The following is a 17,453-nucleotide window of genomic DNA, read 5'->3' on the forward strand; positions in this document are numbered from 1 at the left end:
TATTCTTAATATTGAATATTAAAATGAAAAATATTACAAAAATAAATTTAAAACAAAAAAATATTTTTGCCATACAAAAATAAACAAACATAAATAATGGGGTATGGTACATGATTTTTGTATAAGGCAACAAAATAGAGAACTGAACAAATAAAAACTGTGCGAAATGATACAAGGAGAAGGCAAATATAGTGGATGAAAATCAAATCAACTGCATTGTCATCGCTAGAAGCATGGATCGGTGGGTACCCATAGAGCTTCATGAGTGCTCCCTGAGGGGTTCTTGACAGCCGAAAGAAACATTAATTATTGAGTCCTAAATGCTGCGTATCAGAGTGGTTCAAAGACAGACCAACTTCCCTTTTGTTCTTGCTAGCCGTGACGTGAAGAGTGGAGACCAAAGCTTGGTTCAGGCTTCAGACAGTTGGGTGCTGGTAGCCATCCCCGAGAGAAAGAACATAAACCAGACCATGTGATCAAGTCCCATGGTTTTCACTCCACAGACACGTGAAGATCATCTCTTCCATCTTCAAACCACACGCCTCTTCTCCAATTTAGCTGTGGGTCCTCGAGCACCTCCTTTGCCTTGCTGTTCTTCTTTTACACGGCAGAATTTTCACGTACACATCCCTATCCCTGTAGCACGCTGGAATGGAGCTGTCTTTGTTAGTCTCGAGTCAAAACCAAGTTGTTCCATCCCTTTACCAACATATGATGCCTCCTACGTCAGAAGAAAACACGAGCAATAATCTCATGACTCCACTCCTAACCAAGACAACAACCTGATGACAGTCTTCAAGATCTAATTACAATAAACTATTTAACAGAAAAGCTCTTAACTCTTTGGTAAAAGGTCACAAGATTTTGGTTTTGATCTTTGGGAAACACACTGGTTTCTTGTGACAGAATTTACCAATTATGGAAACATTTTTAACTCAACAGGCCATCCCTGCTCTCGGCAGCCATGAGCACCATCTCTCCGGCAATTAACGAACTCAGTAAATCTTCATGATTGCCCAGATTTTAATTCCGGTTTTTGGGTTTCAAAGGGTTGCAGTTCCTAAACCCTAACCCTCCCAGATGAGATCCCTGAATCCAAGGAAGTCCAGTCAAGCTCTCAGCTTCCCGACGCTCGAATCGGATTTCGAGGAAAACTTTGTCAAACACGGCATGGATAAGCAAATTAAGCCACCAACTTGTTCAAAAATTAAGATACAAAGTCATCCTTTTCAAAGGAGTGTATCCAAAGAAAATTAATAGTAAGATTAACACATAAAATAATCATAAATCTCAACTCGATGTCGCTAATGGCACCCCACGAAATAGAAAAAACAATGGCACATAAGGAATAGAAAAGAAAAGGAGGACGACGAAGATGAAGCAGATCTAACTTTCCATTTGCTTTTCAACTTTCCTTAAACAACTTTCCAACAAAAATTCTTACATACAAAAATTACAATTCCTCTATATACCAAAATCTAAAACCTCAATTTCCAGTTTTTTACTAATTAGAACTAGGAAGATAAAAATAAAATAGAATTAGAAAGTAATCATCATTCACCAAAACAATCATCAAAACGGCACCACTTCACTGCAAAGAAAATCATCAGAATTGCCGACAGAATCCTCAGGCCATGCATCCCTTAACAACTTCAGCAACATCTGCGCCTTCCTCTTAGCCCTATCAGTACAATCACTCTGTACTAACAGCAACAACTGCGTCAATATCCCTGCACAAACCGCCTCCTTCTGACTCAGCTCCGACGCTGAACACAGCGCCAGCAACGCTCCCGCCGCGTACTCCGTCGCTCTGTCCGATATCTTCAGGATAGTCTTAACTAGCAACGGCACAGTCAGCGCGTGCGCTGCAAATGCCGCGCAACCAACTTGTATTCTGCAAAGTAATTCTATTGTAGCCAGGGCTCTTTCTGCATCACATTTATCAAAATCTGCCAGTCTGTCGATTAATGTCTCCGCCGCTCCGGCGGTGACCGCTTTATGCCTTGTTTGTTTAACTAGACACAAAGCGAAGAGCGCTTTTATCCCAATTTTAAGCGCTCGAGGGGATGATAGAGGATTTTTTAAAATCTCTATCACTCCTTCGAAGATAATCTCTGTGTTGCTAATTTGAAGCCGAAGATCTGATGATCTTGTTCCTGCAATAACATTTTCAATGAGTGCAGCTGAGTTGACTCGGACTTCGATTGATGAATGGAATAGTAAATTAGCTAAATAACTGATCCGCTCCGGTTCTGAAGATATCCCCACGCAGTCGAACTCAGTGAGCGGAAACATAACCAGGATCGCGAGTGACTCGTGGCTCAAGTCCGACGACTGAGAGCTTGAAAACACGAGGTTGATAAGAACTTCACGAACGTTATGAGAGGAAATGACAGAGCGGTTCTTATCGGAATCTCGAGCGAGTCCTCTGAGTCGGCGGAGAGCAGAGAGGCGAGAGTGAGATGGATTTGACGCGGAAGCTGCTTGGTTTAACAAGGAGCGAACTAAACTCGGTTCGGCAGGCTGTTTCGGGGTTGGAATTCGTTCAACGCCGAAAGCACGATTTGCAACACACCAATCTTGAATCAAACGGCGAAGGGTGTGGTTTGGGATTAAAGTAAAGTCGGTGAGTGGGGCTCGGGTAACAGGACAGGTAGTATTACCGGTAGCTACCCATGATTCTATGCTGGAACGATCGTAAGTCTGACCTGTGCTAACGGTGACCGGGTCACGCATTAGTTCAAGAGAGATCGGACACCGAAAATGGTATGGAATCTGAACTGTTAAATCTAAAGGCTCTAAGCTTCCAGGCATTGGGAAAAAAGATTAGTAGAATTAATTAGGCTGTTTAGGAGAAGAGAAGGGAAATACGAGGAGTCTGAAAATTCTGTAACAGCTTTGTTAGGCTGTGAGCTCTGGTTTGGGTTCTCTTATACGAAACGGAAATGGAACAGAGAAGCGTGTAGCTAGCTAGCAAGGAGAGTGTGTGGGTGTTGGTCTGGGTCGGGGTCTGGTCTTATCTGACTCTTTGCCACACGTGTCATGGAATTTGCTTGGTTTGTGGGGGAGGGAAATGGAAAATGATTTTTTTGTTGGTCAAATGAAATTAGTGAGGACTGAACGGGACCCACAAAAACAGGCTCTAAAATCTAACTCCTGTTTACATCAAAGATGAGGTAAAATTATGTGGGCGGGTGGCATTTTCAGTTTTGGCCCTGTAGTTTTGTTTTTTCAATGCTTTGGGTATTGTTCTCTTGTATTTCGGTAATCGGCCAAACCATCTCTTCCTTTTTATATATTACCCCTTTATTTTTGTGTTTTGAAAGTGATTTTAAAAAAAAATAAAAGTTTTTTGTTTTTTATTTGCTTCACAATACCAAACAGTAATTAAGGCATTGTTGCTGGTAGTTCGCTCTCTTTCTTGATGGATGAACAGGAATAACTTTACGGTGTCTTCCTTTTTGGGCGTCTGTCAATTATGGATGTTGAGGGCAACCACATTATGTTAATACATCCTTTACAGTCTGGCGGTGTGTTAAATCTTACAAAGTTTCTATGCTTTTTAGACCGCTTTCCGCATCATATTTAAGGACTCTTTACAAGATTGTATCATTACATGTCAAGGTAAAAGTTTTTCTTTTCATAAGTAAAACCTTAAAATAATATAATGGACGAACACCACGTTGAATTTTCTCTTTGTACATTTACTGTAACATAATTAATTAATGTCGTGCAGATCTATCAATAGTGTATTATCTAAAAAGGAGGACTCATTTGCAACAAACCCCTAGGTGATATGCAGGACTAGATAAAAAAACAGCTCAGTTTTTTTTTTTTAATTAACAGCTCAGTTTTTTTTTTTTATTAACGTAGATGTTCAAGCTAACTTATATGTACATCAACTAATTCCACAAGTTTTAAAGTTAATGATTATCTAAGTCTCTAATAATTCTGAGTTTTGCGAGATTCAAACAATAACTCTCAATTTTCATAGCAAAAGAGATTGTTTTAGTGTATAGTTTAAAAGACAAGCATTTTAAAGGATGATGTAATTTTTATTATTATTATTAATATGGATGTCCGGGTCAGCTTATGCATATCTCGATTAATCTCAGAGGTTCTAAAGTTAATAAGCCTCCAGCAACCATCATATAGTAATCATAGGGCTCTAACATGAAACAAAAAAAAAAATTTTAGTGCCAAACTTTCACCACTAGTCACCTCCTAAATGGCAAGGATGGTGTAATTTCTTGTTTATACAGCAAAAACATGTGGTTTTATTATTTATTCATTTATTGTATCGTAAGCTGCAAGAGAAAATGATATTATACTCTCTTTTTTCAATGTCTCTAATAATTATTTCTGCTGTGTACATGAGTAGGTTTATTACTAACCGAAGTTAACTTTCTGAAGCAAAGTGAGTGGCTGGCTTACATTGACAAGGTGAACGCGTGCCCGTGACTTCGTTGCAAGTTGTAGTAAAATGCAATAAACGTACCGAAAGAAAGAATGGTAATAAATGAAATTACCTAAAATGAAAGAACAAAAGAACAAAGAAGCCATCAACATAATTAGGTCAGGATTGTCTGCTTGTGTTACAGTGGTTAGGGCAGTCAAAGGTCAAAGACAAACACATAAAAAAACAGAGGAATGTGCGGGTCCAGGTTGTCTCTCCACCACTTTATTCGAAAAAAATAATAATAAAATTTTGTTCCATGGATAACATTGGTAAGGTGGTGGTTCCTTGATGGAGATGGGTCCCTCTATCAAGTGGACGGTATTGATTGAGCGGGACCTACTCCTTTCGCTAGCACAAGTGCTAGGGTTGCTAGCCAGGAAATGGTTATCTAGTCTTTTCTTTTATTAACACAAAAATCAAAATTGGATAATCCATGAATATTTACTATTTTTTCTCCTGATCAGCTCATCACGGATAAGAAAAACCTTAAATTGAATCGTAAAATGTAGCAATCTAACTCAGTCGTGTCTGTTTAAAATATTCATAGCCTAACTGTTTATTCCGCCCACTCAACTTTTAACCAAATCATTTAATTTTCTTTTTCGACCTAATCCAGAGTAGTTTAGTGGCACATAATCGAAGTTTTTTTAAAAATAATATATAAAGAATTTGGCAACGCAGGCTAATCTACGTTTCTAGCAAATTTAATTATTTTTAAAAAAAATTATTATTTTTTATATGTTTTGAATCATTTTAATGAAATGATTTTAAAAATAATTTTAAAAAAAATTAAAAAGATATTATTATAATATATTTTAACATAAAAAAAATTTAAAAAACAACTAAAATCACACTTTTAAATTTTTAAATAGAATAGTAAAAATACCTTAAAAAGACCATAAAACTGATAAGTAATTTATATATCCTTCGTCAATCTCGAGACATGCAACTCACTTGCCGTGGTTATGAGATACCAAAATTGACATTCAAGAGTCGCGGATTGCCAGTCTTCGCTATTTTAATTTTTAAAGTACCGACATTTTATATTTTGTGCGCACAGCATACGTTTTTAAATACCCTTTTCGTTGAAAAATGTAGTGCACGTTTCTCTAGTTTTTATCCATATACTTAATATTTTACTTCCACATTTTATCTGCATGCGAAAACTATACCAGAGTATATATAATTTGACAGAAAACAAATGTATTGTTACTTTTTAGTCAATTTATGTGTACTTAAACCATATCATGGAGTACAAATGGTCCTTCCAGGATAAATCATTTAGAATTAATAAGAAATTGCATATTCAAATGAAATCTTTTTTAGCATAATAAAGAAAAGGGTATGCTCCTTTCTCGATATTAGATTTCAAGACTAGTAAAAAATAAAATCCGTACATGTATATTTTATTTTTGATGTATTGGGCAAATTGGATGGATATTGAGTTTGATTAAAACAGTTTGTTTGTTGTTGAGTAAGTGGTTCAACTGACAATAATAACTACTAGAAAATTAATAAATATAAATAAAAATACTATTGAATTTTTTTTTATCAATATATTGTGATGATTTTTATTGGCATAATTTTTCATCATTGTATCTATTGGTAAACATTGACAAAGAAATTTCCTTGATATATACCAAGGGGATTGCAATGAAAAAATAAAAAAAAAATAGTTAATTAGTATGATAATGTGTAACTTTTATAGATGATATTATCAATGATATTATTCTGACGATAAAGTATGTTCATAAATATATTGATAGAAAAAAAAATTGGTATATATCAAGGGAATTACAGGGGGTATTGCGGCAAGATTAAAAAATGAAAATGATAGGCCATACAGTGATGTGATATTTCTACACACAGGCATACTGATAGAATATATATGTCGATGTATTTCGATGACTATGAGAATTGTTTACTTCTCAATGTGTTGATCATTAATATTTTTCTGACTATTCACTTTTTTCCTAATAGCATCACCGACATAATAATAAGTCGTCAATGATATTTGAAATCACTAACGAAAAATATTAAAAATAATAATATTTAATTTTTTATTGTGATTCCATTTATAAAAAGCATCAAGATATTAGGACCTTTAAATTTTAATTTAATTTTACACATAGAATCACCGATAAAAATATTAGAAATATTAATATTTAAAATACTACAATCAGAATAGGCGAGGCTTTATCTTCATCTTTTTTATCTTATTTTCTCTCTCTTTTTTTTAACCGAAATCAATCATTTTATTCTCCTCTCGAGTATGTTGTCACCCTTGCGGTGTCTTACATGCTTATTGGATTTGCAAGATATTCAGTGAGCCGTGAGATTAGTCGTGGTGCGCGTAAGCTGGCCCGGATCCACGTAAATCAAAAAAAAAAAGAAAAAAGAAAAACAAAGCTGAAACTCCTTAAACTTGTCGCATGGGTTACAGGGTACTTACTGTAAGGAACCTGCCTGTCTAGTGGTTTTTCTTCTGGGGGTTTGCATTGCATGACAGAAGATCAAACAAAACTGAAAACTGGCAGAGTGGCAGTGAGTAGTAGCAGTAGTAGTTTAATAGAAACAAAGTGGACACCGAGTCGTGGTATGATCGAAGAAGAGGAAAGGAGGGGGCGGTGTCGTATAGTGGTATTTTTGCAAATTAAACACACAAGCGTGGGGGTTGTAGAGACAGTGCACCCCACGAGCCACGCCGTCCTGTACCCGGATGTCTCCAGTCAACCAGGCAACAATTGCCTCTCCAGCCCAGCACCACTGCACGTGCACTCTTCTACAAGTACGGAATTCCACTCCATTTATCAGGATTATCCAATGGTTTCATGCCACTCTCTACACTGTGGCCTGACAAAATATCCTGTTTGGGATTCCTTTACGTGCGTCTCATGGAACCATTTCGAATTCAAATTAGTTAAAGATCAATCTACACTCGTTTAATATAATGGTTGATTCATGTCCTCAGGAGATTATTATTATTATTAGTATTATTAACCACCCCTTCATTGGCTAGTTTCATGTACCATGACACTAACTTCATTTTCGATTAATTACACAAATCATCCTATATGTCTTAAATTTTAAAATATTTTTCTTAAATTACAAACTTAGAATAACAAAATAGAAAACAAATAAATTTACTTATCTTCAAGATAAATTAGATGCAATCTTCAATGTGTTATGGATACAATAACTTCATAACTTCATAGGCTTGTGATAAGAGAGGAGCTCGATTTTATAATCCCGCTTCAGGTAATTTTAAATGGGTTCAAGTAATTTATCTGGGCTCAACTCTCTCTTATTAATTTTTAAGGATTCTATATGGATACCTTAAATATTTTATATTAATCAAATATATATTATATTAATTATTTTAAATATAATATAACTCAAAACATTATAATGATAAAAATTACATTTAAACCCTTAATGATTAATATAAATACATAATAAATCATTCAAGTTTCAGGTTCAATCTTTTTATTTTTAATACTTAAAACATATATATTTTAAAAATGCATCTCTTTATAATATTATTATATTTTATTTATTTACTAATTTACCGATTTAAATATACAAGATTTTTATATTTATCAAAAATAATATTTTTCAAGCATCAAGCCACTAATTATCTAGTTAAAAAAAATAAATCAAATTCGTTGAACACGATTATTCAACATTTGTTATTACTGAGCACCGGTAACCATAAACGAGTATTCATTTATCTCTTGGAAGGGATTAAAAAAAGGATGATAAATTAACGAAATTAAATAAGATTAAGCCAGGAGAAACAAGCAACTGGGGAGAATCTCGATGAAATTTCTGTTACTTTTTTTTTTATTATTTTCTTATTTCTGCTCCAACATACCAAACAGAACCCAGTGACGGCGAGGGTCTTATACTTTAATTGAATTTGCATTTTTTTATCATGTCCCAAATCCCCCATGGTTATAATTTGTGAGTGGATAATCACACCACTGACACGTGTGAACGTGAGCCACCACTACAATCCGGGGGAGGCTTCATATCATGCAGGCTCTGTTACAAGATTCTTGCCAGGATTTGTATATCTACCGCCGACACCCTCCAAGCGAGTCTCCATTTTACGGTGATGGTCATCGTCACTATACAGACCAACATGAATTGATAGAGTTATTATCCAGCTGACTTAACTGAATTGTTATGGAATTGGTTAATCTAGCCAAGTAAGTCTTAAGTCAACATTAAGAAAATATTTTATTTTTAAAAAATAAAATCACATGATTTAAATAAAATAATTAACCTGATAATTTACTAGTTTGCATACTAATTTAATGACCCGTGTCATTCTATGGATCGGTACCTACAGGCAACAAAATAACAATTTCAACCAAAAGGCCTGTCCTCGTTCGGCAGACATCCTGCGGCTCGTTTTTATTACTGCAAAGAGAAATTAACAAAGTTATGGTGTTCTGTTTTTTTTTCTCCCTTTGTTTATGGCTTAACGTTTGATTTCGAATAACCCATGAGATTTTACGTGTCGTTATAATTATAAAAAAATAGAAAAAAAACGTAAATTAATTATTATCTCTCTCAAGGGAAAATGAAAAGAAAATTATGCATATCAAGATGTCGCTATGATAGATAGAAGTGGAGATTTCAAAGCTTTTTTCATGGTTTTCAGTCAATAGTTATTATTTACCCCATTTATTTTTGCGTCTGTGTGCATTTTAAAGGTATCTTCAACTAAAAATTATTAAATTTAGTATTTTTTAATTGTTTTGATCTAATAATATTAAAATATATTTTTTAATATATTTTAAAAAATACATACACTTCAATGCCACAAACACATCGTACTGAACCTCTAGAATCTGTATAGGTGTTATTCTATTTATATATTTTTGACTTTAATAAATATGTAACATCGATGTGATCGAATTGTATTTTTAAAAATATTATGATTGTTTTATTTAAATTTTTTTTGTTTTTTAAATTATTTTAACGTTTAAAAATAAATTTTAAAAAATAATAAAATATTATTTTAATATATTTTTAAATAAAATATATTTTAAAAACAACATGCATGACGACGTATACGTGTAAAGGAGGCAAACCTAATTGGATTTGTGATTCGGACTCAGATTTTATCATGGTGGTCCTATAATCAAAATCATTGAACCACTTTCCACGTGGGTTGTATTTTTGTTGACCACGTATCCAGTCCAACTATGATGCCGACGTGGTCTGTAACCAATGTCACTTCTTAGTATTGTGTGGTGGAGTTCTCCACGTGGACGTTTTGTTCATCGAAAGCTAAAGGCACGTGAGAGTGTATGTGCTATGTGGTATTAATTCAAATTCAGCCCATGACCCGAGGTGGATGAGATCAAAATATAAATTTGAAAAGTTAATATACTTTATAATAAATGAATGTGAGTTTAGATTTTATCATTTTTATTCTCCCCAGTTAAAATTACAATTTCAATGTAAGTTAGTATCACCGTGTATAAATTTTAAGTTTTTAAAACTCATTTGAAGGGATATATTAGAATAATTAATATAAAATTATTAGTAAAATCTCACTTAATACCTTAAATTTTTAGGTTTAGATAATATTTTTTTTTTAATAATATAAAAGCAAGTCAATTGAACCTTGATTTAGTTCATAAGTTTATTGCTTATGCCTCACCACCAAGCATTTTTAAGCCACCTATCCGACTACTTTTAAACACTTAGATTTTATTTTTTTCATTGTTTATTTAATATTTTATTTACTATTTTTTTAATGGTCTTAAACATACTATAAGCTAAACCTAAAATTTATTTATTAATTATTTAACATTGTTAACTAATGATGATCTTTTTGATAAATATACGAGGCTACAATTATAATAAGCCGCATTAATACATGTAAAATTTATGAAAATTGAAATTATCACAAATTCAAGGTGTGGGAAAGAAATAGATTGTCATGGAAATAAGAAGTTGAATATTCTTAATTATTTTTTAAATTAATAAAAAGAAAAAAAATTAGGAATTGAGCGATTTAAGATAATTAGAAAACCATTTCAATAATTTAATTAAAGGAGATCATCAATCATTTTATTTTATTGTATTTTCGTATTTGTCTTATGGGATACAAAAACTCAACATGATTACAATTCATCCAATGATCAATAGTGTTCTCTCCTATTTTAAACTCTTACATATTTCAAATGATAATCTCTTTTTAATCATTGATGACGTTGTCGTATAATTCAAGCAAGTTTTTCAATTAAAACAATAGAATATAGTCATGGAAAATATAGCTTTATTCACTAAGTTAATTATGAATGAGATGGAAGTGTGAGCATTTTGCATCACAACTTTTTGTTTTAATTGCCTGAAATTTGTAACATGTGGCATGCGCGTAGCTTTTTTTTAGAGGGACATGTGTTTATATTGCCCGACACGACAATTTCTGGTGTCGCCGCTGCTACACCAGAGTTTTTCAATAAATATTTCATCATCAGTACATCATCTCAGCCAAAATGTATTATACATACAGAACACCCATTAATGTCTAAATCACAAGAAATGGCCAAAGGTTTTGACTTCAGCGCACGCCTATACGGGAAACAGAAGTTACTCCTTCAAGTGAAAAGAACACTAGCGAGGGATCAAGAGATGAAGATGGTGGCGGCGTCGAATCTCGAGTTTTTCTTCTCCACAGACTTCATTTTATATTTAATGTTAAGCCGGTGGAAATTTTACATATTCCACTAACCATGCTTGATCAAAAATGGTGGCTTGGATCTGAATATTTATTAATACATGGTTTTGATCTTTCAAATATAATAAAATGAGACACATCTACATCCGTGAATTATCAAAGGCTTCGATGGCACAACACAACAGATACGGGATATTTTTATATTTTTTCAAAGGAACATTCAAGGTACTTAGCAGAAATTCCAAGCCAGATGATATAGTAATTAACCCTCAAAATGAGCAGATTTTCCTTTCTGGGTTTAACCTTGAATGCACGCTTCAAATAGTTAAGACTTCGTTCACACACGAGATAGAAGATAACAAGGAGACTATTTATAATATTGCCAGAGCGGTGCAAATGGACTTTGTTCACGCTTACTCTCAGCCACAACTGAGCTTGTTGGATTACTTCAAATGGCTGATGCTTTCATTATTCTCGGGAAAGTTGTGAACGGTAGATGCCAATAACTTGAAAGTCTTGGAATAATCATGGCGAAGCAGAATATATGGAACTTAACCTCAGCAACGACTAGGGCCGCTGCTGCAGCAAATTGGTGCAGTCGTCTAGCTAGACCTATGAACACAAGGCACTAAGGCAGACGTGAGACAATTCAATCAATCTAGTGGAGCATTGAGGCAAAACATTTTGTTCGTACACTGTTTTGTTTGTCAAAGATTAGATTCTCAAGAAAAGAAAGGATCACTGTGTGTATAAAATACAGGATAATGAAGATGTTCGGAATACGCCAACTTCCCATTATATTGTTTATTCCCTAGCCATGAGACACACTTTAGCCGGATTCCCCTATCAACCTACAAATCGTATATTCCATTTCTTAATACGTAAAGGACAGTGATAAGGGGCTGATTGCTTTGATTCGAGAGCTTGATCAGAGAGATTTGAGCAAGGCAGGATATATGTTAATGTGTCATCAACCTTGGATGGCTTAAACTAAAGAGACTATGGTGCCTTGAGACATGCACAAACCGGCCACAAAAAATGCTTGTTTAAAGTTGAGTGCCCATGATTTTAGCACAATTACCTCCGGCACGGTGACCCAGGATGCCAGGTTTCTTTCTTTTCTTTTCATCGGACAAAAGATTAGCCTAGACTTGCTTGTATTTCTAGCCGCTGAGCAGGCTTTCATGGGGGTCAAGGTCCAAGCTTGAGTCCACTGACCTGATCATTCTAGGCTTGTAAACTAGCCGATGCTTTGTTTTGAAATCAGGCCCAAGAGAAAAGGCTCTCTCTCTTTGTTTTTTTTTTTCTTAAATTAAAAATGCTGTTTTTTCAGGAAAAATCATTGTGAATAACATGGGATAATAAATAAAATAAAAGGTAGTGGGATAATAAACAAAATGAAAGGTAGTGGGATAATAAATAACATCATTGTGAAGAGCATGGGATAATAAATAAAATGAAAGGTTGTGGGATAATAAATAAAATGAAAGGTAGTGGGATAATAAATAACATGGGATAATAACCTAGTTGATCGTTACCTAAGTAGAGGAAAAAAGGTAGAAAATCTTGACAGAAAAATATTAGGGTTAGCGGGGGGGGGGGGGGTGATCAGGATGCCAAGGAGGCTTCAGTGCTTATGTCTATCTCTACCGCACCGCCCTATGAATTTGACATCTCAAGGTTTTTTTTTTTGGATAAAGGTAAAAATGAAGTGACTATCGAACTTTTTCAACATCACAAACTTTCTCTCAACATGAAAATTAAAGGAGTGGGGATTCAGACTTTTGGGAAAAGTAGCCAAACCATTCCCTTTTTGGACCATAAGCTAAGTTCGGTTACGCCTAAAAGTTCAGTGGTTTGCTTTATAAAAGTTGCGTCTTAGTTTGCATTGGTGTGGCCCTGTGGCTTGACCTTCAAACCAGACCAGCCCACAAAATGGGAGTTCCTCAAACGTTCATCAGAACCAACTAAAACCCGATATAAAATGGAACCCATCTTGCCTTTTATTGGCCATTAGTAAAAGGGAAGAGAAGAATATTATTGTGTGTCCAGGTAAATGATTGTCACCGTGTAAAGTGTGCACTCCCAGATTCTCCCTCCTTTCATCCACTTGGTTTCTGGAGATAATAAAGCTTTATGTTGTTGAATCTGCATAACCAGTGCCGTGGTTCTAATTTGCTTCATAAATTACTATATCAGCTTTACTTCGATGAGTCAACAGCTTGTAGAATTGCGTAAGACGCCCTTGTTAAATATGGGAAATGAGGTGGTTGGAGCATGCAGCCACCGTATTATAATTGAAGATCAACCTTCTTTGACTGATATAAATTCCGTAACAAAAAATATACTGTTTTTATTTTTGAGGTTTTTTATTAAATGAGAGTCTTGGATCAGTGTCCAAGTAGCTCTTAGTTTAAGCATGATTGCTCGGAAGGTTATAATCACATGGTGGGTGCTCATGAATATGATAATATGTCATTTTTATTGATTTAAGAACATGCAGAAAGCAGGCAGTAATGATGGGTATCAATTCTATATTCACCAGATTATCTGTTTCGGAAATGTAGGCAGGTGGCCATCAGACATGTTCGATACAGCCAACCCTAGCAATTGAAACACTTGTGCATCCAAATGAAAATATGTGGAATAACAGAACTTTTGCGTACAAGTCCCTGTTGGCTAGAAAGGCATATCTTTTCTTTAATTAGTGCTTCCAATGAACACAGGTACAGAATTTAAATCGGCAACGAGAAGAAAAATGCCACCAGGTAGGTTTGCAAAGCTTGAATTGGCAATAATTGGCTCACGTAGGTTAGGTTACATGCACCAAAGGTCATATTTGGCTGCAAATAAAGAAGTGTTAGTGAATTATTTTTCATCAAATCAATATCAAAATTGCTGAGCTTTTAATCTGAACTCCTCTGAAATGTGCATATGAAAATTGTTCACGGCTATCTAACTGGGTTTGCTTTCTTCATGTAATTTTACAGATTACGAATGACAAAGTGAAGTGTACAGACTTAAAAAAATCAACTGCAATGAAGTTAGGCCACCGTTTGCACGCAGCCTGATAACATTTGTTCATCATATCCATCAAGGGAGCAGAATTATGCTTTTAGGCTTGTGTAACATCTTTCCTGTCAGGAAAATAGTTTACTAAAACTAGTGACCTTGATGTTGCGATCGAGGCAGGCGATTCTGCGCGGTTTGGACATGAACCAGCAATCATTCCATCATGTTCACCTGCAATCTCCCCACCCATAAATGTTAATTTGTTCTCACTAGCCAGTGAATTGTTCCAAATTCAGGAAATAATAGGACTCAGATTGGATTTCCACAACATAGGCCTCCTTAGCAGACTTTGAAGTGAAAACCACTAGACGCTGATTCTTCTGGACCGTATCGTCAACTGTTGGCCACTTGCCACCGTTTTTTGGCATCCGAGATACAGGAAACCAATATTTCATCAGGCCAGAAGCATCAAACACTTTTGTCAAGCCTCTTGGTGATGTGATGTAACATAGTCCTCGATGAAAATGGTGATGATTTCTGATGAGCTGGCTTCGAGAAATGCTTGAATTAATCTCTTTCAGAACATTAATGGCTGGTTGCTGGAACCGGAACAGCAAAGTTCAGATTGACCAATACTTTATAGAACAACTAACTAAATATAAATGGTCAGGCATTAATCCTGAAATCCTTAGAAAACTTTAGTCTCATCTTTCCAAAATCTGAAACCAGATTCAGTACTCTTGCGTATCAGACGTCTATATGAGATGAATGGAATGTCTTTTATGTGGGTACCAGAGCATTCTATGAACACTTACAAAAGCTGCAATGTTGTAGCAGTTTCCTCCGAAGGAGTGGCACAACCAGATGTCATTCTGGAAGTCGTACATATCAAGCATTAATCCTCTAATGCCATTCTGCAAGAGAAAACCACTCTTAAGTATACGTTAATTAAAAAAGAAAAAACCACGCATGAACAACTGCATAATAGACCATATCCATGGAGAAAAAGAAAATATTGGCATTAGTCAAGCGATTGTCTAACAAACTAAAACACCTCATTGCTATAATGTTCCTCAGCGGCTTCGAGTATCCAATTAACGAGGCACAGTAATTCGAAAATCTTTAGTTATATGATCATAACAATAAATGTGAGCCACAATTCTTTTACTTTTCAATGTCTGTTATACTAGCCACCAAAAAGATTAGGAACATATTACAAAGAGTTCTTGGTTTAATTACGCAATCATCTGTTTCATAACACATCTGCCAGACAATACCTATGGGCAACTGTTGCAAAGAACATTGGCCGAATGCAAAGCACCATCAACATTATTATTTCATCCCCCAGGCTGAGTTTTTATCTGAGGGTCATGACCTAACTGAGATTCCTCTGCTTTTTATTAGCATAAAACAAGCATGTTACTGCGGACTTTAAGTCAAGAGTAATAGTTAAATGGCATAATTCGAGTTATTTTTTAATTGTTTTTTTTTTAATTTATTTAAGAATTGTGTTTTATAATTTGTTTTTTATTGGATTATCCTGATTTTTATAAACCAAGTTATGAATTTAATAAATTAATACAAGTTTACCCGAGTCATTTATTTAAATTTTTTTCTTAATTGATCAAATTGAATGATTTGTATGGGTGTGTAATGTGTATATAAACACTATTCTGTATTTAGTTTTTCCAGCCCTGATCAAAAGACTACATTACCCTGTAGTATACCTTAACATTCCAATTCATATAAGGGCATAATGGACTTCTGACCAAGATCTATAAAAGCTTCACAGCTTTTTTTAGAAGAACAATTTATTTCATAAAGCTATTGAACCTAACATTCGTACGCAAGCATCAATTTCACCAAGGAAAATGTTACGAAGAAGCAAAACACGTTTCATGTAAAGACTTGTTTTTTCTCAAAGCTTTCTCAGTAGCCAAAGCCAAACAGAGATAAGGGAAAGAAAATAGCATACATTAAGCTGACTAGTAACCGTGTCTTGCTGATTCGTGGGAGCTAGAATAATGGACCATGTTGCAGACAGATCTCCCATGGCAGACGAATTGTGTGTTGTTAGCCAAGCATACTAATTAAACGGCAATCCATTCACCTAATGGAACCAAACACAAAAACATAAGCTAATGCCACAATTCCCTTTTCACTTTGATATTTAATGCCACAGCATTTAGTACAAAACTGCACATTTACGTGTCTACTGCAGATGCAAAGTTCATATTTGATTTGGGAATCGATGAATTTGTACCAACCTTTGAAGTAGGAATTATAGGTTGGACTCCGGTGCATCGAGGCCTTAGATTTCCATTTGCTACACAAGTTTCACAGTGTAGACCTGAGTTGCAGTTTCTGTCTAATACACACATCTGTACCTCCTGATCAGAATTAGAGCGAGTAAACATTGTTTAGGAATTAAAAGATTAATGGAAAAGGATCAAGAGGTTTTAAAGAAGCCCGCCTTGAGAGCAGTAGAGAAAGTGAGAAGAAAAGCAATGAAGATGGTTCTCTGTGACTGAAAGTGGAGAGTTAGTTTCCATGAAAGCAGAGCAGAGCAATATGAGAAGGAAAAGAAAGCAGTAACTACTTGCCTGCAATCGCATTGTTGGTCTGTCTAATGCAGTGCTAATGTTGGTGGTTATGGTGCCTTGTTTGGTTTTTTGATTTAGTGAATGTATACCATGAACATTTAAAAAGGAAACATGAAAGTGTGGAAGCTGGAAAATAGTGTTTGACGTGCATTTGTGATATTTGAAGAGGAATGACTGAGGAAGATGGGAGTTGTGGAGGTTGATGGCTGGGGTAATAATTATCGAGGTGCTGGTTAAGGACTAATGACTAACTAGAGATTGTTTTAATACTGTTTCTTTGATGATTATAGGAACAAATCATAAATTTTTAATTATTTAAAATCCTTTACTATTTAATGCAATATTTGATTTTCTTGATAAAGAGATATTGATATCTTGAGGGGAAAGTGTGTTTCGGAGTCAACAATTACTCTTAGGCCTGGGAAAAAAAAAAAAACACTTAGGCCCAATTAACTGTTTTGAATTATCAGACAGATTAACCATTATAATTTACTAGGAAGTCGGCATGCTAAGCGCATACTTAACAAAACATTTAGTAAATTTAGTGTTGTTTTATCTTATAAATGCAGCTTTCTGGCACGTCAATCCACTCTCTGTTTGCTTTTCTCAGGGTGCTTGAAATTTGAATATTGAAGGTTTGCCTTGCCCCGGCCTTCAGAAGTTGCAATAAGCAAAAAGG

At 34.9% G+C, this 17,453-nt stretch overlaps 1 protein-coding gene and 1 pseudogene across 1 annotated transcript; both read right to left on the reverse strand.

Annotated features, from left to right (window-relative positions):
• Positions 1-1,372: 1,372 nt before the first annotated feature.
• Positions 1,373-2,985, reverse strand: LOC118059205 (U-box domain-containing protein 26). Its single transcript, XM_035072066.2, has one exon. The coding sequence runs from the start codon at positions 2,812-2,814 to the stop codon at positions 1,573-1,575; it is 1,242 nt and encodes a 413-aa protein (XP_034927957.1). The 5' UTR covers positions 2,815-2,985; the 3' UTR covers positions 1,373-1,572.
• Positions 2,986-13,775: 10,790 nt separating this feature from the next.
• LOC118059206 (PI-PLC X domain-containing protein At5g67130-like) lies at positions 13,776-17,004 on the reverse strand (annotated as a pseudogene).
• Between the last annotated feature and the right edge of the window lie 449 nt (positions 17,005-17,453).

This window comes from Populus alba, chromosome 9 (assembly GCF_005239225.2).
Source record: "Populus alba chromosome 9, ASM523922v2, whole genome shotgun sequence".
Taxonomy (NCBI): domain Eukaryota; kingdom Viridiplantae; phylum Streptophyta; class Magnoliopsida; order Malpighiales; family Salicaceae; genus Populus; species Populus alba.

Bases quoted from the DNA above. Each gene is read 5' to 3' on its own strand.
- LOC118059205 (XM_035072066.2), bottom strand. From the start codon at position 2,814: ATGCCTGGAAGCTTAGAGCCTTTAGATTTAACAGTTCAGATTCCATAC.